This window comes from Euprymna scolopes, chromosome 10 (genome assembly GCF_053919585.1).
Source record: "Euprymna scolopes isolate OS-2025 chromosome 10, ASM5391958v1, whole genome shotgun sequence".
NCBI lineage: Eukaryota > Metazoa > Mollusca > Cephalopoda > Sepiida > Sepiolidae > Euprymna > Euprymna scolopes.
This window is the reverse complement of record NC_136491.1, coordinates 35,855,649-35,881,271: the sequence shown is the minus strand read 5'-3', so window position 1 is coordinate 35,881,271 and position 25,623 is coordinate 35,855,649. Positions and strand designations below refer to the sequence as shown.

Sequence of the window (25,623 nt, the reverse complement as noted above, 5' to 3'; positions counted from 1 at the left end):
TATTTATAATATATACCAATCCTTATTTAAGAAGCTCAATGTAATTACAAAGCTACATACAGAATGAATGACAAAAACTATATTCTAATATTCATGACGTTGACCAACTTATAATCTATTCCTTTGATTCAGTTGACTTTTACAATACTTGACAGTAGTTGTTTCGTAGCACGAAATTAATCACTTAATTATTATATCAATCAATGATTCAATTATGATTGAGAAAGACAACTTAATCAAAAGAATAGATTATAAGATGGTCAACATCATGAATTTTGGAATATAGTGTTTTGTCATTTATTCACCCCCTCTCTCTCTCTCTCTCTCTCTCTCTCTCTCTCTATATATATATATATATATATATATATATATATATATATATATATATATACACTACGGCATTTTTCCTCGAAAGGAAAAATGTCAAAGTAATATAAAATTAACAAGCGGTCACCAGTCGCATGCTTATACAAGTCATAGGAGATGACGAAGTTAGGTTTTTGCAGTTTCCTTTCTACAAGGGCGATATCACTTATCAAGGCTTGAAGGCCACTCGAAGATAAAGGTTAATAGAAACTAGACTACCCGTGACCCGTTTGGTCAGTATGTTATATTAGCTATGGAATTCATGTATGAGCGTGACACTTGTGCCGTAAAGAAAATAGGGTTTTTTTGACATAACAGAAACATATCTATGAAAGTATATTAAAATGAAAAGAAGAATATAGATAGATTTCTATGAGTCGTTCTGTTAAATAAAATTGATTATTTTTGAAAAGAAATTACAGTTACTGAATTATAAGTGGTTGGCCATACTTATAGGTAAATGTGCACTGAACAGATACCGTAATACTTATTATAGTTAAATTCAAGTTTTGATATATATATATATATATTTTACATCGTTCATTTCTTTTAAACCCCACTTTTCCCATGTTAAATAATAATTTCAAAATAATAACATTAATATTTCAGCGTCTCAATTTTTCTTTTGTTTTTTGTTTATTTTAAACCTCACTTTTCCCATGTAAAATAATAATTTCGGAATAGTAACGTTAATATTTCAGAGTCTTAATTGTTCTTTTTTTTTCTTTTTTTTTTCGGGTTTAAATTATCCAAATAAACAATTGTTAATACTGTCTGTTTTTTTTTTACATCGTTCATTTCTGTATTACGTTTAAGTTATTTTAAACCCCACTCTTCCCATGTAAAATAATAATTTAGAAAGATTAACGTTAATATTTCAGTGCGCAGGTAATGCGCACATGCGCACCCGGATGTTGTAAACCGGAAAATGGGTTGCATACATCGTTACAAGGTCATTTGAGTTTTATAATTATATAGATAAGGTGGAAGTTTCATAATCGTTAATGGTGTAGATTGGCTAAAATTTTGGGTTTTTAACGGGGCTGTTCAACAAGAACTCGTTGGACTTGAACGCAACCAATTCTTCCAGAAAGGTTTAACGTAGCTCTAGATATAGCGACTTGAATTCCCATATATTCACCCATTTGGTAATGGACTGGCTAAACTTTGCTTAACTGTGGTGCGCAAACGTAATTATTCCGTATATCAGCAATACCAGATCAATGTGTGTCTATATATTTATGGTCTATTTATTGAAATATATCTCTCTTTTATATCAGAATAATACGTTTCCGGATTTTTACTACGATCTATTGTTGTCCTGTTCTTACAAATCACAGCTGGGGTGGATAAGGATAGAATAAATAAATCCGCTTTTTCATTTGGGTTTTTTGTTTTGTCTCGTAAATTATATTAGATACTAGCTGGGTACCCGGTATTGTCCGTGTGTTTGAAGGTGTATGTGTGTAGGTAGGGGGGGTAAATAAAAGAATAAGCAAAGTAACAACCCTGTGTAAATATTATTAAAAAGAAAAAAAACGATGTTAAACTTATTTCAAAATATCGGAAAAACCAAAACCCAAAACAATCAGCGAACAAACGTAAAACTTTTTTTTTTAAAATTCGGAAAAACAAAAAGCAAAAATAAGGAAAAAAATATGATGAACATGGTCGGAAAACAAAAACAACAAAAAAACAAAAAAAAAACACAACGGAAAATGGCAAAACTAATCCTTCGATTCGTTTAAGTCCATGGTGCGTTTCACCAAGTAGAAAGCATGGAACGAAAAGGAACGTTAAAATCCATTCCAGTTTTTTTTTAAGCAACTACAAAAGGAAATAAAACGGAAATGATGTGTGTGGTGCGTTTCTGCCAATAGGAAGCATAGAAGGCAATGCACTGTAAAATTCCATTCCAGTTTTTTTAAGCAACTACGAAGTAAAGAAAACCCAAACCCGTGTTACTTCGTAACTGCCCCTTGTGAACGATCACGGACATGGTGTAAGTGGTGGCGGGGGAAGGAGAAGTTAATCATAGAGAAAAGATTTTACTGCTACCATTGAGTTTTACCGATTTTGCCAGTGAACTCTCAGCAGAAAAAATATAGGAATCTACGAGTAAGTGGAGAGGTAATATGCCTATAACACACCTCAGATATTGTGCTGTAGTTTGTGTATATTACATTCGCATGAAATGTCTTAATTTTTATGCTATTAAGGTAAAAATAACACAGGAAAATAAGTGCAATTTATATATATATATATATATATATATATATATATATATATATATATATATATATATATTCTAGCATTTCAATCCGGCGTTGCCCGTGTGTTATGAGGTGTATGCTGAGCAAAAAAAAGTAAATTTTATTCTCTTTGACCTCTATTATGACCCATTAACATTTATTGTTTTAAGCTCAAATAGAATTATTAAGTAAGATCCATGGCCAAAGTACCTATATCTGAAATATCAAGTGTTTAAACCCCAAATTGTTGGAGGAGTTTGGTAGAGTTCTCAAAGGTCCAATCGTTGAACTTTGACCCCTTAACAGTTACATTTCTGCCCGAAACCAATCACATCGATTCTCCCAAATCTCAGTACACTATAGATGAATTTTCGAGTCTGTAGACTGAAAATTAACAGTTATTGTGAAGGAAAATGTACAGACACACAGACAGACCCACAGACAGACACACATACACGTTCACTTTTATAGATATGCTAGCATGGGCACCCGGCCTTGCCAGGGTATTTGGAGGTGTATGTTGTGAAAAAAAGCGGTCATTTTTTTTTAATTTTGACCCCTTAAAATTTATTGTTTTTGACTCTAACAGAGTTATTAAGTTAGATCCATGTCCAAACCTGTATCTAAAATTTTAAGTGTTTAGACCAAAAATTCTCGGAGGAGTTTGGAAGAGTTCTCAAATAGTAAAATCGTGAAACTTTGACCCCTTAGTCGCCAAATTTATACATACATTCCCCCGTATCTCAGTACCCTGTATATCAACTTTAGAGTTTGTAGAGATAAAATTGACAGAGTTATTTCGTAGTGAAATGTGCACACAGAGACAGACAAGCAGATACACAGACAGACAGGCAGATACACAGACACGTTTTATAGATATGCTAGCACGGGTGCCCGTCGTTGCCCGGGTGTTTGGAGGTGTATGCTGAGCAAATAACAAAAAAAAAAACGGTCAATTTTTTTTTAAATTTGACCCCTAGTATGACCCTTTAAAATTTATTGTTTTGGGCTCCAATTGAGTTATTAAGTTAGATCACTGTCCAAGGAACATATATCTAAAATTTAAAGTGTTTAGACCCAACATTGTCGAAGGAGTTTAGTAGAGTTGTAAAAGGTCAAGTCGTTGATCTTTGACCCCTTACCAGCCAAATTTCTGGCCGCCTACTGATCATATCGATTTTCGGAACTCTCAGTACCCTGTATATCAAATTTCGAGTCTGTAGACTAAAAATTGGCAGAGTTATTTTGAAGGAAAATGTACAAAAACACACAGACACCCCCCCCCCACACACACACATACAGACGCACAGACACGTTCACTTTTATAGACATACTAGCATTTCTGCCTGGCGTTGCCCGGGTGCTGAGATGTGTCTGTTGAGCAAAAAAAAAAACAAAAAAAACAGCCAATTGTTTTAAACTTTGACCCCTATTATGACCCCTTAAAATAAATTGTTTTGAGCTAAAATCAAGTTATTAAGCCAGATCCATGTACAAGGAATGTATATGTAAAATTAAAAGTGTTCAGACCAAAAATTGTCGAAGGAGTTTGGTAGAGTTCTCAAAGGTAAAATCGTTTAACTTTGACCCCATATCAGCCAAATTTCTGACCGAAAACCGATCATGTAGATGTTCCCAAATCTCAGTACATTGTATATAACATTTCAAGTCTGTAGACTAACAATTTACAAAGTTATTGAGTAGGGAAATGCACACAAACAGACAGACACACAGACAAACAGACACGTTCACTTTTATATATATACTAGCATGGATGCCCGGCGTTGCCCGGGGTATTTGGAGATGTATGTTAAGAAAAAAAAAAAAAGTGGTCAATTTTTTTTAACTTTGACCCCTTTTATGACCACTTAACATTTATTGTTTTGGGACCAAATCGAGTTATTAAGTTAGATCCATGTCGAATGAACCTCTATCTAAACTTCGAACTGTTTAGACCGAAAATTGTCGGAGGAGTTTGGTAGAGTTCTCAAAAGTAAAAATCGTTGAACTTAGACAACTTAACAGCCAATTAAGTTATTGCGTAGAGAAATGTACACAGACTTACATACACACAGACAGACACACGCAGACACGTTCACTGATATATATATATATATATATATATATATATATACACATATATATATATATATACACACACACACACACACACACACACACACATATATATATATATATATATATATATATTTATATGTATATATATATATATTTATATGTATAAGTGATTATGATTACTTTTGTTTATGAGAAAACTACATCGGTGTAAGGATTATTGCTTTAGTTTTACGGCATATCAACCCTGTTCAGGTTATTTTAGGCCGAATCCATTTATTGTGAAGAACGTTTTTTTAATAGAGTTTATTGTTTATTTGTTTTTTTTTTTAAGTCGGTTTCTATTTAACCCATAGTTGAGACCCTAACAAGTACTACCAGTCCCGGTTAGATTGACCTGGGAGCAATGCCAATTAAAGGGTGGCTCCACAGTGCCCAAAACCCGCAGGCTGCTTCCTCAACATTGGGTATAGTTTAAGGTCATATCCAAGATTTTTAGTGTAAGGGAATGTGAAAATGTTTTCCTCCCTTTTTTATAACGTATATACCTTTTCGAATTTTACTTTCATGGAGTGAATGGAATTTCCATATTTTTTTCTGCCAAAATATACATTGGAATGTGATTATCATACCGTTAAAATCTGTTTTAAATTGCGTTAAAGAATTGAATTGAGGACGACTACTTGAAATTGCCAGGAGTAACTAAATACCGACCCGGATTTTACAATATAATTACATAAGTCTGTGTAATGGACTAATAGACTAAACGATTAATGTTAACGATCAAACGTTATTTACATGGTAAACATTACGAAGTTTGTAAAACATATTCCCGATATAAGAATGCTCTTGGCCTTGACATTCCTGGCCTTCGGACTAAGATCAAACGGTAGTATATGCTCTGCAGATGATGTACTTCAATTTTTCTGTTCTCTGTCAGTGAGAAGAAAACATTTCTATTTTGTTCCTTTTCCTCCACGTTAAAACCGACCCTAGTGTCTAACACTGTCCTGTGGGGGGGGGCATTGTACATAGGAACATAATACATACATATATATATATATATATATATATATTAATATATATATATATATATTATAATATAAAGCTGAATTGGAGTGTGTGTCTGGTCACGAATAGGCTCCTATATGGTTGACTATTATAGAAAACTGATCACATATAATAATAGAAGATGTATCGAGACACAGGAATGGGTATGTTTGATCCGGCAGAACGGTGGTTCATTAAAATTGAGTGGTCTGCTTTAGATGTACATACTACTTTGATAAGTATGTTTTAGCTTAAATAGGGATGGTATAATAAAATTGTGGGGTCTCCGTTCGCGGCTGGCCCCCATAGTATGGAAATAGGCAAAAACTTTAATAAAGACTTTTCATATCTATCTGCGTAAGTATACTTTGATAATTATGTTTCAGTTTGAAGAAACATGGTATGATAAAATTATGGGGTGTTCGTTCGCGCCTGACCTCCATAGAATGGAAATATGTCACAAAGTTTAACAAGGTTTTTTAATAAAGATCCACAGAATAATGTGATAAGAGTTTAGTGTGAACAAGTATGCTATGATAAATTATGGGGTTTATCTATTTTATTTTTTCTTTCATCATATTTTCCTTTGGTTTTGATATCCCCAAATTCGAAGCTATCTCCTTACAACCCTTCCTTTTCATAACCTATCATACTTTCATAAATCAGAGTCCATTTAATGTAGGCTGTTTTTGAACCCATTAAACGACGGGTACTTTTGCTCGTATATATATATATATATATATATATATATATATATATATATATATATATCAAATGGTTAAATACGCTTAATTATAGTATTTTAATTCATGCTGATTTTATATTTATTAGTATGGAACAAATCGAAATAATCAGACATATACTAACTTTTAAATAAGAAAAAAGAAGAAAAAACAGATTTAAATTGTATTTTTGTTTTGTCCTTTGTATATATTTTGCATTTTAACGTATTCTAAAGACAGTGTTTCCGTTTATCCAATGCTTTTGAATTCTTGATTATGCTCGTAAACGCTGTAATCTTGTATATCTTAAAGCGAACACGCGCTACAAAGACCACTAGAGAGTTCCTTATACCTCATGCGTCTTCAACAAAAACAACGACATAAACAAAAGCAGAAGCTCTTGACTTAACAACAAAGTGGTTTTACTTGCAACAAGAACTATTTCACTCTGTAGAGACGGACCTATTACGATCCTATGTGTATTAGATATATTTAAACAATAAGAGAATGAAAGAAATTGAATCGTACCTTTCATTCTTTTAATAAAATATTTAGCATTTTGAACATGGTCTAAAAAAAGTTTGTTTATGTATTCAAATACACACAAACACACACACACACACACACACACATATATATATATATATATATATATATATATATATATATATATATAACTATATCGTCTTACTTAGGCGCTGAATCCGTCCATCCGGTGTAGGCCAGTATAGGGTTTAGGAAGCGCATGCGAAAATAGATCCGGTTCCGGTTTACGATGCGCATACATAAATAAATAAAACCAAAACTGTACTTGCCTTTTGTTTTCTTTTACATCGGCATTTTACGAATCGTTTTTCTTACGTATTGATTGTTTTCTTTAATTTCTGAATATTTTTTTTAAAGAATTCTAATACAAAGAAAACGATATAAAACCGATGATAATAAAAAAGCCATGTTCCTGTTTAGTTTCACAAATTGTTATTGTGTTTTCATATCAAGCTGGAATCGTTTTGAAACTACAAGTGATGCAAACGTTTTCCTAATGTAAAAGGTAAAAAATCAAATAAAAACCCCTTGATCAAATTACATATTTAAAAAAAAAAACAGAGTTTCCTTACCTCAACTTTAAAAATTTATAAGTATTTATAGGAATATAAAACTTAATAAAAAAAAAGAAATGTCTTTTTTGTGTCCCAAATTGTTTAGCTACGAATATTTTATTTGCCTTTTTAATTGCAAGTTGGAATCGTTTTCAAACAAAAACAAATAAATATATTTACTTTTTAAACAATTCAAAATATTTTATTTATTCTGTTACTGACAGTTTAACGACGACATAATATCTATTTTTATAGACGCGACATAACACTTATACAATTAGTACCTTTAACGAAAGCAGTTACTTTTCTACGTGTTTGATTTAGTATTTTACAATTTAAACAATTTTTTTGTTTTTTAAATTGCATTTAATTTCATAATTGGCAGTTTAAAGACGTTAAAATTACTTGCGAATATTTAATAGTACTTTTACAATAATGTCGACTATAGCCGTTTTAGTAAGTTAAAATATGCAAAAGTTTCAACTGTTTACTTTTAATAAGTGCTTTATGCAATGCTGTTTTTTTTGTTTGTTTTTTTTTTGCTAGGAGTCGCACTTTATTGTTTAGAAAGCCATACGTATATTTTGCGTGCGCACTTGCGCGTACAATAATGATCATTACGCCTTACATGAGGCTTTATATGGCTTAATATCTGATATAGTACTTATTTATGGAAATTTTACGTTCGATATTGTCGTCATTTAAAAAGAAAATGTTAAGAGGAATACCAAGTACAAATTTACCTAATATTTATTCTAACGGTTTTATTTTAATTTTTATTACAAAATTATACATTTATAATAAAAATATGTGCATCAGATTTGTTTTAATAAAACATTAGAGGTGTTGAAAATTCAGTCTTACATCAAACATAAGAAATTACCCAACGCCTGATGTGTAATTAATAAAAAAAACACTGTGCAAAAACATTTTTATTTTAATGTTTATAATTTTGTTATAAAACTTAAAAATATATATATACAGACTGTTTGAATAAAACTTCTATTTTTATATTTGCTTTAAAAATATAAATTACATACAATGTTGGCTATCCGTACCTTAACATTTGTCTGACGTCATTTTCCTCGAATGATTTTGTAAACAAAGAAGTACGACTCTTAACGAAATCCAGTATACTTATAGAGCAATGTGGAATTGTGTTGACTAATCTGTATTAATCCGTAAGTGTGTATCAAACGGATAACATAATACTTAGTTCACCCCACCTTATTATAACAAAAACACAATAAGACATTCTTCAATTAATAGTTTTTAACATCTATATGAAATCTAGTAAAGACGAACACACGCATATACTGAAGGTATAATTAGGTTTAATGCTGAACCGACCAGAGAAATCTACCTACCTATATTTTTAATATTTAAAAAAAAAATTATTTTAGATTCTGGCTTGAGGCGGTTGCCTATCTAGCCGCACTGACGAGTTGTGAAACAGCGAAACAGTACTGTATGTGGATGACGATAATGCTCCCTATCTTGGGGTGAGAATATCGGGAAATGATATACAAACTGCCATTAGCGTATTAAGGGCCGTTTATGTAAACCAATCAAGCGGAGGCATTTGGACGATGTTAAAACATCGTTAATTCATTGCCCACACAGCATCAGCCGTATCGCGTAATGGTGAGAAGCCTTTACTGTCATTTGGACAGTCAGGTTTCGATCCTGGCTTGAGGCATTTGCCTGTCTAGCCGCACTGATGAGCTGTGAAGCAGCGAAAGAGTACTGTATGTGGGTGACTATATATATATATATATATATATATATATATATATATATATATATATATATATATATGAGAGAGAGAGGGGGATAGGCAAAACGAAAAAGCGAAAATAAATAGGTACAATATAGGTGAAGCCTTATAGGATTATTTGATCTTGCATATTATGTGCAAGTGTTTGATATTTCTGTTTTCTCAAACGAAAAAAATACAAATATATATCATCTCTAAACTTCATGAGAACTCAACTGCTGCAAATAAAACGGAAACGTTCGTAGATACGTAAAAAAGCACACCTTACCATAAGAAAAATATGATATCCTGTCGCATAAAAATCTTAAGTATATGATGCTTTGAATGACATCGAATTTCTCCCGTTCACGTCATGTTATTACGAGTCTCGTAGAAAGACGTAAAAAATAAACGACGAACAAATCTAGAAGGAACGAGTATATAAAAAAGCTTCAAAATATAGGAAAAACTTATATAGAAAACCCGATGTTGTTCGGGATTTAATCAGGTTTAACGAGGTCTTCATTTCCAACACTTTTATTGAATCAAAACTTGTAAAAATTCCAAATTTGTCAATCAAATCCATTGATTCTGTGATTTAGTAAGTACTCATCGATGTGCGTCGAAGGAAGCTTCAAACATCCCGCCGCAGTTGGTTACTTTAGAATATATTGTAGTCTACATTTTACTGTAGACCACCAATTATTGATTTTATGAAATTATTTTTATAATGAACGGAATTCATGTTTAACTTGTAAAATTTAAATATCATGGTTAAATCTAGCTGTTTACAAAAACATTTCGAACGTGTCCCTGTCTTATCCAAAAAAAAAACTAATGTTGATTTTAACACCTATGGGCGGTAATAAAATTTCTCAAATGCGCCTGTGATGTTAGGATGTATTAACTTTAGTCAAAATCGAACTGTTGTTCCTTAATCGTATTTTGGGGGGATTATCAGGTTTCGTTAATTATTGGACGCATTCTGGCATAACGCATATCTAAGAACACTTATAAAATAAATTACATTTACGTGAAATAAAAAAAAAATCGGTCCAACCGAAAAAGTCTATTTTATAGATAAATGAAAAATATAAAGAAGGCTCAGCGAATATCTGCGTCTATATGTTTATTAGCAAATATAAAAAGTATAACTGCAAACGTTGCCGATTTAAATTAATAAAGAATGGTCTTTATTGAACCTTTCTTAGTATAAGTAAAAATCATTTGACCGATAGAGATTCAATGAATTAGTTCCCCTTCATAAAATGAAAACTAAGATATCATGGTGCTCAACTTTATTTCTAGAATAGTTATTCGAATTTTGAGAAAAAATGCATTGTATGAACATGATTCTAGAAACTGTCAAAAATTAAAGCTTAAACATCAGAATGTTTCAAAAAGTAAAAATTAAAGTAATCTTTCTTAATGCGTGCCAAATTATTATTAGTTGAATCAAATGTAAACCTAAAAATATCTGAATGCAAATAGGAATTATATAGTTCATTAACTCTTCCTCCTTTGGAGGAAACCGTTTCAACAAAGGAAATGCTTTACAACAAACAAAATGAATACTGTTAATGGCTGTCAGGAAAGACCAGACTGTGATAATCAGTGGTGATGGGTATTGGATAGAGAGGCAATTTTTTAAAAGCACAGTTCAACAAGAATTAGTTTATGTTGGACCTGAAAACGACTATGTTATGATAAGCTGGGAAATAGATCGGCGTACTCTGCGCCAGAGATAAACAATTCTGAATAAAAATATTTGATGATGGAATTTTGGTTTAGTTTTACATAAAACTGTTAATAATGGTTGTATCTATAATATATATATATATATATATATATATATATATATATATATGATATATATGTGTGTATGTGTGTGTGTTTGTGTGTGTGATGAGAATAATGGAAATAGTATTCCAACAAAATAGAGAAATAAAAAGAAACAAACCGAGTTACGTGTCCAATTTTCATCTTTATTTCGAGACTTTCAGAGGCGTGTTCCTTTCTATTTCTCTCTGTCTCTGTCTGTCTCTCTCTTTCTTTATATATATATAACTGCAAATGTTGCCGATTTAAAATAAATAATAATAAAGAATGGTTTTTATTGAACCTTTCTTAGGATAGGATAGGAAAAAATCATAAGCCTGATGAATATATATATATATATATATATATATATATATATATATATATATATATATATATATATATATATAAGCCTGATGAATCATAGCGTGGATAGAAACGCAGAATATTCTGTGTAGCCTAATCGCCATATATATTTTATAACTTACTACCTATCCCTACCAATGTATTGAACACTGTTGAAGCAAATACTTAAAGTTTACACATACATTTATACTGTCGTATATTAATTTATGTGATTAAAATAAGTAATCATATGTATATATATATATATATATATATATATATACAGTAAAGCTCCTTTAATTTGAACTTCCTCTAAAGTTGGACTTCCTCTCATTTCGGCTTCCTCTCATTTGAACATCCTCTTATTTGGACTTCTTCTAAACCTGGACTTTCTCTAAACTTTAACTGTCTTGTCATTGAAATTGTATGTGCATAGATGCGGAGTTGCAGTAAAACTGTTTACATGGTTTAGTCAGATATTGCGCAGAAATGTTAATATTGGTACAATGTAATTAATGTAGATTAGCTATTGATAATTAATTTACACTAACTGTAACTTTTTCTTCAGATTGCTATATTTAAAATTGTGTAATACAACCCATCACTGTGGCTTGCAACTCTAAAAGAAAACAAAATAGTGTTATATTGAGTTATTATAAGATTGGAAGTAGCAAAACGGAATGAAGGTGTAGCCATTTCTGGGTCCATGTTAATTGCTAAAGGAAAATCTCTTAAGGAAGAGTTCAATATCGCAGAAGATATGAAATTCAATGAAGACTGGTTTTGGAGTTTTAAGAATAGACATGGTATAAGACAATTAACAATCTCAGATGAACAACGGTCTGCTGATACACGCGCAGCATCAAATTATTTTGACAAATTCAAGACGATAATTGCTGATCATAGGTTTAACACCAGAGGATGTCTACAACGCTGATGAAAGTGGCGTAAATTGGAAGTGCTTACGTACAAAAACATTAGCCGAATCCGAGGAGCAGAAAATAAAAGGATTCAAATTAAATAAAGAAAGACTAACAGTGATGGTAACTGGAATTCATAAACTTAAGCTTCTTGTCGTCAGCAAATCAAAGTGGCCCCGAGCATTGAAAGAACTTTCGCCGTTTCCAGTCTCCTATTATTCTTCACGAAATGGATGGATGAATCAACAGTGGTTTAAAGTATGTTTTTTGAAAGAATTTGTGCCAGTTGTCCAGAGGCGTTTTCTTGAATTAGTTAAACCTGATTCAAAGTGCTTTCTTCTGTTGGACAATTGTAGAGCACACCCTCCTGAGTCAGTCATCCTATGGGAATATTTTTGTGTGCTACTTACGAACTAATGTGACTTCTCTCATCCAACCTATGGATTAAGGGATTATTTAGAACTTAAAATGTTTCTACAGAAATTATTTCATGATGAATATGATAAATAGTACCGTGAGTATAAGCGATTTTCAGCGGCATTTTACTATCAAAGATGCTATATTTCCTCTCGCAAGTTCATGCAATCAAGTTCGCGCAAGCACATTAATAAAAGCATGGGGTAAATTATGCCCAGCACCAAAGACTTCTGAACTGAAAGCATCGGAGAATATATCTGGTTTAGAAAAATTCTTGAAACCAAACGGTTACCGAACAACCACGCTGTTCTTAAATCACTTAATGCAAATGATGTTGAAATGGTGAAGCAACAAGATAAGGGAACTACTGATCAATATTCTGAAGGCAATAATGGTGATGAAAATAGCGACAGCTTCCATTCTCTTGACCTTAATGTAAATTACAAAGAACACTCTGATGAAGCAATATCATGGGATGATGCAGAAAAGTCTATGGAGACGGTTATAAAATTTCTAGAAAAAAGTCCTTACTTTAATGACAACTGCTTTTTGCAAGGAATGTCACTCCGAAGAGATATAATCATAAAGAAGCTACAGAACCAAGAATTTGTAGATTGTCGTGATCGCTTACGAAATACAATAGAAGCGCCCGAGAGCTACATCGATGAAAATAAAAACTACAATGATACTCATTCACTGAATAAGTAAAAAAAAAACTGTATTTTACATAAATGTATGATTTCTGTTGATACCTAACAAGTAAGAATAGATTTAATTGATTTTCAATGTTTTTGTTCCTGGTAATAACATTTAACAATTCTTACTTGCAATATATCGTAAACTCAACTTAATATATACTTGAAGTATCATATCGTAATGAATTTAATTTACTATTTCTTAATTTTTAGAAAATTAAAGTTAACTGCAGCACATTTTTTATCACGAAATTTGAACAACATCCTCTAATTTGTACGAAGCGGATGTTCAAATTATAGGATTTATATTATATTATATATATATGTATATATATATATATATATATATATATATATATATGTATATATATATATATATATATATTGTAAAGAATTAAAAAAATAGGTATCATATATTCCTCAAAAGCTTGTAATGCCGCGTTTGCTCCCGTTTAATATAACGTAATTTAAGTAAATTTTATTTATATCATCCAAACGTTTAGCATCTGCGTTTCAAAATAGACCTTGAAGTGTTTCTGATCGAGGAACTTGCTAGGAAGCAAAGATTGTGCAATATTAGCATATATTTTTTTTCTTTAACTGCCATTCGTTGAGTCCAGTAGCATGGGGAACCTAGGGCTATTGGAAACAACGCCGGGATAATCTGATATAGTCTTTATTTCTCGTTTAGTACACACCAGGCACCACGTCGCTTAACTCCGCTGATCTGACGGCAGCCAATATGTTAGCAAGATAATCCTTTGTTGTCCTCAGCCGATGGTTAAAATTTCACAAAAGTCGGAACTAGCTAATTTTCACAAAAAAATACCAACCCATTTTACCTATTTGTAAAACTAGAACGTAATATAAACATAACCAACTTTACGACTATTTTGGCCTATTAGCTGCGTTATCTAATACATACTGATCCTTTAATTCGTTCATAAGTGAACGTCGTGCAAGGAGAGTCACAGATCTTACTTTAGCAGATATAGCGTGCAAGCGTCTTTTAAAGAATAAAAGATAGACAATGATAGTGATGGTCTTTTTAAACAGAACGAGGCGGTAGTTTGACATTATTTTTGTTTTGATCGATGTAACGTTCAATTGCAATTTTTAAATGTGCTGTTACCGTTAAAACAGCAATATGACATGTTTAAACGATATTTCAAGGAAGTATATGCGGTCAATTGTTTATAACTAAGGGAGCTTCTAGAGTTATAGAGAAATGAAATAATCAACCTTTACTCCTTGTAAGGAATGGATCTAAATATTGCTGACTATTCATACTTCCGCGATTAAATGCAAAACAATTTGTCAAATACGATGAACCAGTTTTATCCCTAAGACATGCTTCGTGCATAACGCACATCCTTTTACTTCTTCCTCTTGATCTACTATTTCTTCTTCTGCTTCTTTTTTTTACACGGTGGTCACCACTTATCAAGGCCCGGGAGCCACTCAGAGATAAGCGTTAATTCACAGTACAGTACGTTAGAGTGGAAATTTGATGAAGCGCTTACTTAAGGGGGCGGTTCATTAGGAATTTGTTAACGTTGGACTTGAAGGCATCCAAGTTGTAGTCAGGTGGGAAGCAGGCAGACGGAACAGAGTTCCACAGGCGTGCAATTCTAAGAAAGAAGCTTTGTTCATGGAATCCACGTTTCGATTTTTCTTCTTCTTCTTCTTCTTCTTCTTCTTCTTATTATTATTATTATTATTATAATTATTATTATTATTATTATTATTATTATTATTATTATTATTATCAACTCAATAGCAGTTCCTACACAGTTCATAATGTGCAATTACTCAATAGAATACAAATGACAAAAAATCTCCCCAACTCTTCAGTATTTTCAACATCTTTCAAAAATCATAGCAAATGAGTTTTTTTTTTTATTTTTTTTATTTATTTTTATTTTGTAATTGCAAGTGTCGATTGCTATTAGTTTCGCGCTCGCAGTAACTATCACTCGCAACCGGGGATTCAGTGAGATTACGTCTCTTTCGAGCCGCAATACAATCTATACCTTTCAATTGCATTTCTATAAAGTGTTCTTCCCACCCACTCAGTGTTTCCATTTTCCGTGAAATTTCATGATTGTTTTTTCCGTGAATATAATCACAGTATCCATGGAAAAAACAGATATGTTCAATATTTTTTGCAGATCGTCTTCAGGTTTCCTTACTTATGCAAATGCACTAGGTTAGATGGGCGATTAAATAAATTCAAAATTGACATAATGATAATAAATTAAAATTATATATATATATACATATATATATATATATGTGTGTGTGTGTGTGTGTGTCAAAGTTAACTAAAATTAACTATGTATCTTATGCTTATTTATATTCCTCACATTTGGGAGGATATTCTCATTCCCTTACACACACGCGCGAGCACGCACGCACATACTCTCTTTCCCAATTTCTAACTTTCACTCCCCTCTATCTCAATATCTCTCTCATCATTTATTTATTATTCTCATGAATCACTGAAAAAAAAATAATGAAATACATTTCATGTTACTATGAGCAAATATCTACTCAGACATGTAATTTTACATTTTAAAAAATTTAAGTATTCTACATCAAATTTATTTAAACTCATTCTTTCAACGAATAATACATATTTCTTCCAATTTGTATTTTATTAACGTGTCATTGCTGATGTCTCTCAACATATTGTTTCTTTATATCCATAGTCAGAGCGTATAAATTCGAGGATTTTATTGTTGGCTATATATTTCTAGTAACAGATACCACATGGAATTTGCCAACATTCTAAGTGAAAGAGATGTTCGTGAAGCAAACTGGATTTAAACTTATGACACCAACCTGTGTTGTCATCTACTTTACCACCGTTTCTTCTATAGAGCCTGTTTATTTGAATTGAGCTAAAATAACAAATAAAATGTGAATGTGTTTGTTATCGATATATGTCTATGAAACAGCTAAATTAGATCAAATGTTTAACAAGATATGCTAAAACTTATTTGTCTCTAAATGTATATGACTGAAAAAGAAATGTAAAGTAAATATTTATCGGAATAAAAACAGCATATTTAATTTGTTTAGAAGTTATTTCCGCTAGGTATTTTTTTTTTTCAAATTAAAATGCAGGCAGTGACGTTTTTATTCGTTTTAATTTTCTTTGATTATCGGAATGTACAAAATAAACAGTCAGGAATAACAGGTTCGAAGATAATATTCTTCGGTATTTCTTTACAGAACATAACGTGTTTTCAGGTGGGGAGTTGTATGAGAAAATTCCTTTACGAATTCTCATACAGTAATTTGTTTGTGTAATTTTTTTTTCGTAATTCTCTAAGCATTTTCTTTTTCCAAATGCCAGACATTCCAGGTAAAGATAGAATTAATTTGGTTTAAGAGGTTCGACTGCCCCATACATACAATTTTCTGCTTGGAAAAAAAAAGAAAATTACAGAGTAGTTTAATAGAGACCGCTCTACAGTTAGACAATATCATCCTACCAGATGCAAGAAATCCATTTGTTATCTAACACATTTCAGCCGAGAAAACGTTTTAGGATTCTAACTGTTTCTTTAAGCGCAATTTTAAAAATCTTTCTTGCTCTCGGTTTACCGATTATATTTGACAGGTAATTTTTGCTATTTTTTTCATGAGTTGGATTTCTAATATAATCACTCAAATGATACAAATCTGACTATGGCCTAGTTCTTTTATGGCGTAAAAAAAGATATTATTATAATGTAACACTAACAATTAGTTTTTAAATAAAATATACAATTTTATATCCATGAATAATTATAAAAGGCTATCTTTTTTTTAATTTTTAATCCGCAATTCATCATTGTGGATATATAATTATGCATGACTGTTTCCTGGCTGATTAAAACATAGGATTGGTGTACATCACGTGATCTCTGTATCTATTTGATGATACGTGTTCGATTGACTTCTAAACTCTGTACCTCCATATAAAACATTAGTATCGAAAACTTGGCTCGCATCGACGCTTGTATGCAAATTTACTCTTTTTCTTTGTGTACCTACGAAGAAACCTTAAAGTGTTGTCTTTTTTCGAAGAGCTCTTTGGAAACACTGCAATATTGTTTTCTTACCTGGGTAAAACATGGCCGTTCTCAAGCCAAATGTTAACAAACTCTGATCGAATTTTCTGCTTAAATAATCAATTCTAACTATTTAACACATGGATTTTAATAATCTCAAAGCTGTCCTTCATCGCAAACTAACAACATCACTTGCAAACTTAAAAACGCAATCAACTTAAAGAGAAGGCGCTTCTATTAAAGGTGTATAACAGGTTGACGTCGTAGAATAAAGTGCAATGGTTAAGATTTGGAGATAGTCTACAATTACGATAATAGTTATTTCTGTTTCAGTTCTCAGAAAAAATTGCCGATTGATTTACTAACGGGTTTACACGTGACGGAATTTGTTTTTTACGAGAGAAAAATGATTTTATATTTGGGCACGGGAAATTAAAAGAAATTGTTTTTTTGCCAGGAAAGTACTATAAAATTGTTACTATCATATTAATTTAAAAATGCACGCATTTTAAAATAATCCTCGTAATACCCACCTATCAACTAACCTTTACTATTGCACTTTATGCCACGACGTCAGCAGAGTATGTGACTTTAATGAAAGGGCCTTGAATCATGTAATATGCATGTTTAATATTAAACTTCATCTTTAGTTGACGTTAGCGTCTTGATAAGTGGTAGCATATTGGTGTAATTAACTATAAGTATTCTTTCTTTTTTATGTTGGCTAAAGAATCATGTCATGAAATAATCTTCAATTGTGAACATGATTTAAGTTACACCTGGTTGTTTTAAGTGAAGAGAATATATGTTTTTATAATAGTGATATATATATATATATATATATATATATATATATATATATATATATATATATATATATATAAACAGGAAGGACCTATGACATAATTAATAGGAGACGAGATCGCAGGGAATGCTCTACGCCTTCCGACATGACTCCGCTCTTGCATGTAAACCAAGGTGATCAGGTGAAGTTTATACAACATTATAATAAGTTCTCGCATATTGACCTGCCTGCAATATACCTGACTATTATTTTTGGAGCATATGTATATATATATATATATATATATATATATATATATATATATATATATATATATATATATATACTAGCAGACCGTACGGTATTGCACCTCTTAAATATGCTTAAATATGATATTTTAATTAATACAGATCTAATGTTTATTAATAAATTATATGTGACCAAATATATAAGATTAAAAAAAAAAACGACTCGTGCGCCACCACCGAAAATCGAAACCAAAACCTTTAGGTTACGATTTACCTTTTCCTTTGCCATTACTGCCAGTGCTTCAAGGCGAAAAATTAAAGCAATGACCAATATGCGCAAGCGTATTCCTAATGCTGACGTTCGATCTTTACCTGGTAAATTTCATTTTTTTTTTAATTTTCACAGTTTGGCACCGATTTTCCCCGGCGAAAACAAAAAGTTTAGGAGGCAAAATTTTGTAAACTTGTTTTCCCCACATTTGCCATATTTGGCTTTCGTGGGGAAGCAAATAAATGACCAATACATAGGAAAAAAGAGTTTTAATATGAATATCAGTACACACACACACTAAAGTTATAGGAATATATAGGAATATATATATATATATATATATATATATATATATATATATATATATATATATCAGCAAGTATATAAAAAGAAGCGTGTGCGCACGAGTTCGTTCCCTTTGTATTCTGGAAAAGCTAGGCCAATATATATGAAATTTCACACAAATGCACTTCGGGTATCTGGCACAGTCCTTAGACATGTTTTGTATCGGAATGTTTTCGATAAGTATCGACAACCTATAAATCCGATAAATATTGTAACAAATGATTTTAAGCAAAGTGAACACATTTTAAAGCTACACGTTACAGGTGCATTTGAGAAATATTATCGCATCACAAGTTGAAAACCCGGCACATAATTAACAGTATGTTCTTTTATATTTCGGGAGCGCTCTCGAAATGAATGTTTTATTGTTTGGATCACAATTGAACAACAATTTAGTCAAGTCATTATCACCCACAAGCAGAAAGGTCTGACATATACAATCAATAGTAGATCTTTTATATTACAAGGGATCTTTCGAAATGAATATTTTCGTTTAGAGCACAATTATAACATGGTTTTGCATTTTAAACTTTAATTTAAGCCATTATAATTTTAAAAAATAATTTCATAAAACAACCAGCAGGTTCTTTACAGTGCAATTTAGATTACAATGTGCTGTGGACTAAGTCATTACGGAAAGGCATGTGAAGCTTCCTTCCAGCGTACAGTGATGGACCAATATATAGGGCAATACTCAATTCATTTGATTTAAAAAAAAAAAACAAAAAAAAAACAATTTAACCGATTTCGATGACAATAAAAATTGATCACCATTCAACCCGGGCAACGTCAGGTCCTCATACAATTATATTTATAACATCGTAAAGTTCAGTATATGATGTGAAAATATTCTTGAATCTCCCTAGACGATATTGAAACCATGGCTATCGGCGCTTGGAGTCCAGAGAACGATTCTGACAATACACAACATAAGTCAATATACAAATGCGTAATTATTCAAAGTGTCACAGCTTGTCTTCATGGGGATGTTGGGAAACAAATACATCTATATAACGGCCTTTTTTATACAGAAGAACAGAGAGTAAAAAACCAGTTAAACGCATGCGACATTATTACTTATTTTAATGGTTTCTTTTTTTTTTCTATGAAGCTTTGTTTCTATCGCTTTATTTCTCTGTCCTAGTTTCTAATTCTCGTTCTCTCTCTCTTCCTCTTTCTGTCTCCCTCTCTCTCTCTCTCTTTCTCTCTCTCTCTATTGAATTAACAATGTATATATTTATCTGTACTTGCATATCTATCTACTTAATAACCGGCGCCAACCGAAAGAATAAATCATCAAACTGCTTGCACTTCTATTCTCCGTGGATGTCCAAAACTAGAATATTAGCTCTAGAGTTTTGGTTCATATGTTAAAGAAATACTGTTTTTCGATGAACAAACAATAAAAAAAGACATAATTAAAACGATATCTAATCTTTTACTTTTCACACACACACACACACACACACACACACACATATACATATATACATATATATATATGTATATATATATCTTTATATATGTATATATATATGTATATATATATCTCTTTATATATGTATATATATGTGTATATATATGTGTACACACACACACACACACATATATATATATACATATATATATATATATATATATATATATATATATATATATATATATATATATATATATATATATATATATACTCTCAGGCCGCCCGGCATTACCCGGTCGTTAAACACGCTTTCATATCATATTTTGATTAATGCAGATTTCGTATTTATCATCATATTATATTGGACCCAGTATATAGTAATAACTTTAAATTAAAATTTAAAAAAAAAACTAATTACTTTAGGACTTGTGTGCAACCACCTAGAATTGAAACCAAAACGTTCAGCTTACGATTTTTACTTCTTTAGCTATGAAAACATGCTTGCTGCAAGTGTAAAAAATAAACCCACGAAACAATAACTATTACGTTACGCATGCATATTCGTAATGACGTCGGTCGATCTTCGGCTGGCAAATTCCATTTCTTTTGTTTAAACAAGTGTGAACAGATTTTCTCCGCCTTAAACCCAAATAAAAAGGTTCGCATGTGTACGGATATCTTATGTATTAAGTGTCATATCTATGGCCCAAAAAGTTTTAGAGGAGTTTGGTAGGCAAACTTTTAAAACAAATCTTTATATACGCATACATAAATTTAAAAAAACAAAAAAAAACAGGAGGTTGTTTTTCTAATATAACATTTTTGTCCGTAAATAATACGCTTGTATACAGCATGTAGAATATTCGCATGGATAAAATTACACGTAATTGTTAAGTAAAGATGATCATCCAATAAGAAAACCGAAAAATCTCATGAGGAATTAATGAAACCGAACGTTTAAAATAATATGAAATTTATCTAGACTTTTTGCAGCTGAACACATTTCCACGCCCCATATATAACAAAGTGGTATTTTCTTCTTACATAAACAGAAAAACGGTTCGCCTTTTTTCTTCTTGACATTCGGGCCAAGATCTTTTCTCTGTTATCAAAGTGTAGTATCTGTTCCGGCGGATACTGTAATCAAAGACCATATGTGGGGGGGGACCTCACATATGAGGCAATTGATCTTGAGTAATCTCTTGTCGTCAATGATGGGGAAACCCTTCATACTAATTGTCCCTATCCAGCTCCCTCTCGGGGGAGCTGGTATCAACCCACTCACTCTCCACGTTAAAAAAAAAACGGCCTTTCGCCTAATTTACTCAGTGGGGTTGCAAATAAATAAATACAGGCCTTTCAATATGAATATCAATACACACAGAAAATGTATCAACAAAGACATTGATACATATATATATACATATATATATATATATACACAGATATATATATATACACACAGATATATATATATATACACACACACATATATATACATATATATATATATATATATATATATAAAAGCGCAAATAGTTAATAAAACATGTTAAAATCACTTTGAAAAAGAGTTAAAAAAAACTACTTTTAATTTAAAAATGAAACACTAAATAAGTGGTGTTTCGAAGAAAAACTTTCCTTCTCATAAGAGGGTAGGATTTAGCAAAATGCGGGATCGGATTTTGCTCGCAAAACCTACAAGTAAGCCAGAGATCTAACTTGATAACAAAAAGTGAAGCAGAGGAAATAGGGCGAGGAAAAAAGGGTTGCATGTGAATGGATAGTCTGGTGAAAGGTAAATTATCCAATGACGGTAAAATCCAAAAATGCAAATCCAAGAAATATATATATATATATATATATATATATATATATATATATATATATATATATATATATATATATATATATATATATATATATATGTATATTAGTGATAAGACGATTCCAATATTTTCACGATGCCGTTACAATTACCGATTCCGATTCTTTTAAATCTCTAAATATTTAACTTTAGAGTTAATATTTTCCCTAATTTTCGTAAAAACACATGTTAAATATAGAGATATTTTCCTAAACGTCAAAATACACTTGTGGATGATTATCTATCGATTTTAGTTTTACTGTTAATTTAAAATCAATACATATTTATTATTTTATCATCATCACCAACAGTGAACGATTTTCGTTTAAACAAAATCAAATAAAAAAAAATTGAAAGCATCGTTTTGGCATCGGATAATAGGAATCAGTTTTTAACTCATTTCAAAGTGTTTTTAACATGTTTGATTAACTGTCTGCTCGTATATATATATATATATATATATATATATATATATATATATATATATATATATATATATGAGTTAAAAACTGATTCCTATTATCCGATGCCAAAACGATGCTTTCAATTCTATATATATATGCATATATATATATATATATATATATTAAATTTATTTATACAAACATTAATGGCTACATATGTGCATACATGTCTCTGTAATCACCCGCGTTGGGGGATTACGTCTTCAGGCCAAGAATTTTAGTCGAAAACTGAGCCTTGGCCTGAAGACGTAATCCCCCAAAGCGGTGATCACAGAAACATGTATGCACATATGTAGCCATTAATGTTTGTATAAATAGATTTAATATACCTGCTCTGTCCACTCATTGAGCACTCTTTGGTAGACACATGTTGTTTCATTGGATGTACTTCTAGGAAACTAAACACTACTGGCTATATATATATATATATATATATATATATATATATATATATATATATATATATATATATATACATCGCTAAAATAACACAGATACATTGTGAAATTTACTTTATGTATGAAAAGCAAAGCGGGAACAAATGGATATGATTGACAATTTTTATGGCTGTAAAATGTGGTAGAAATAGTCTTCTGATACTGTATGATCCCCTTAATGTTCGACCTTATAAAGTTGCCAAACAATAGCGCTATGTCAATATACATATATGCCTATGCAGGTGACTAACTTGAATATCGAAATGATCATATCATTATTCCTATGGGAGAACACTGCATAACAAGTTGCAGGCTTTTTTTAAGATAAAAAAAACAATTCTATGACTGCAAGTTAATGACAATTGGTAAAAAAGTGTATATTTAAAAAAAAAAAAAAAAAAGAAAGTATCTATTCTAAAAAAAAAAAAAGGTACCTATTTTCAAGAAAAATAAGAGTATCTATTTTCAAATCAATGAAATATGCCCAAATTGCCTATATTTGAATATATAGTTGCCCAATTCCAGTTTTGCTTCCTCTGTTTTCTCCACTGGGGTCTTCTCTAGCCACTAATATATATATATATATATATATATATATATATATATATATATATATATATATATATATATATATATATATGTATGTATATATATATATATATATTTGTACATATATATATAAACATATATATATAAACATACAAACATAAGTATATATATATTCATATAAATGTGTATATATATATATATATATATATATATATGTGTGTGTGTGTGTGTGGGTGTGTGTGTGTGTGTGGGTGTGTGTGTCGGGATATAGTATGTATATGCCAAAATGAGAACTATAGCCCCACAAATAGTCGACGGGAGATATTGATTAAAACTAAGCAACTTCGTACTTTTCAACGTATATATATATATATATATATATATATATATATATATATATATATATATATATATATTACGCGTACATATAAACACGCATACATTCATATAATATATATATATATGCATATATATATATATATATATACTTTGAGTCAACATTAAGCTACTTAATATATATTGATAAAAAACGAACAAAGAACTGTAACGAAGATATATATATATATATATATATGTAGATATATGTAGATATTTAAATATATGTATAATTACACGGAAATAGATATATGCTTTATATACATACACATAGAACAATACACAGCCACACACACATACACACATACAAACACACACACATATAAATAGTCAACATTAAGCATAACTATGTATATCGGTAAAATTTGACAGGGCGCTGAAAAGAATGAATACGCGACAATAAATAAACAATAATATCAACAAAAATTTGTACTTACATAAGAAATCATAGGTATATTCCAGGCTGCGGCAAGGCGTGCCGCAACTCCACAATAGATCTCAGGTCCGAAAAATGCATAAACTCCTTCGGTCCATAGATGACACATTTTCCGTAAACCTTCCAACTCGCTGGCCCTTGTATCACTCCAATTGAAAACCAATGTGTGGTTGGGAAGGAGATATGTATCATTGTTAATTTGGTCCACTGCATATGTAAGGGCCCCCGAGATGACGCGAGCCTGTTTTTCGCGTTGGTACTCTGCCGATTCCGAGGCACCTAGGTAAGCGAAATGGATCACCTCTTTCGTCGTGCTGTTCTTGTCAGGATACCACATGTAGTCTCGGTTCCGGTATCCGAATACAAAAGGCAGTGATAGAAATGTCCATAAGCAAATAAATCTATGGAGCATTTTCGTGATTGTTTAAGCGATGACCTTGCGCAAAGAACCAGTCGTTTGTGAATGTGTGTCTATAAGCATGTATTTATGTATGCACGTATATACATATCTATATGTTATATCCATAGTTAGCTACCAATATTGTCTTTGTCCGATAGAATCAAAAGTGCCGTCTTTTATCATGCCTGAACATTCACATAAAAAATGTGCTTATTTATTTTATGCATTAATAAGTTTTCACATGTCATTATTAGTGATTGTTATTATTATTATTATTATTATTATTATTATTATTATTATTATTATTGTTAATGTTATTATTTGTAGTATTTGCTGTTGTTTTTACTATTATTGTTTCATTTTTATTAGTAGTTTTAATAACTGATATTTTAGTTATTATTATTTAAATATTGTTAGTTATTATTATTATTATAATATTATTATAGATA

General features: G+C 31.0%; 1 protein-coding gene across 2 annotated transcripts in view; it reads right to left on the bottom strand.

Moving 5' to 3' along the window:
- The window catches only part of LOC145285923 (guanylate cyclase 32E-like), a 1,316,276-nt gene extending 1,290,951 nt beyond the window's left edge, over positions 1–25,325 (bottom strand). For both annotated transcript variants that reach the window (XM_080134424.1, XM_080134425.1), the window contains exon 1: positions 24,776–25,325. In XM_080134424.1, the coding sequence (XP_079990550.1) occupies positions 24,776–25,186 (411 nt within the window). In that variant the 5' untranslated portion in view covers positions 25,187–25,325. The remainder of the gene's footprint in view (positions 1–24,775) is intronic.
- Positions 25,326–25,623: the final 298 nt, after the last annotated feature.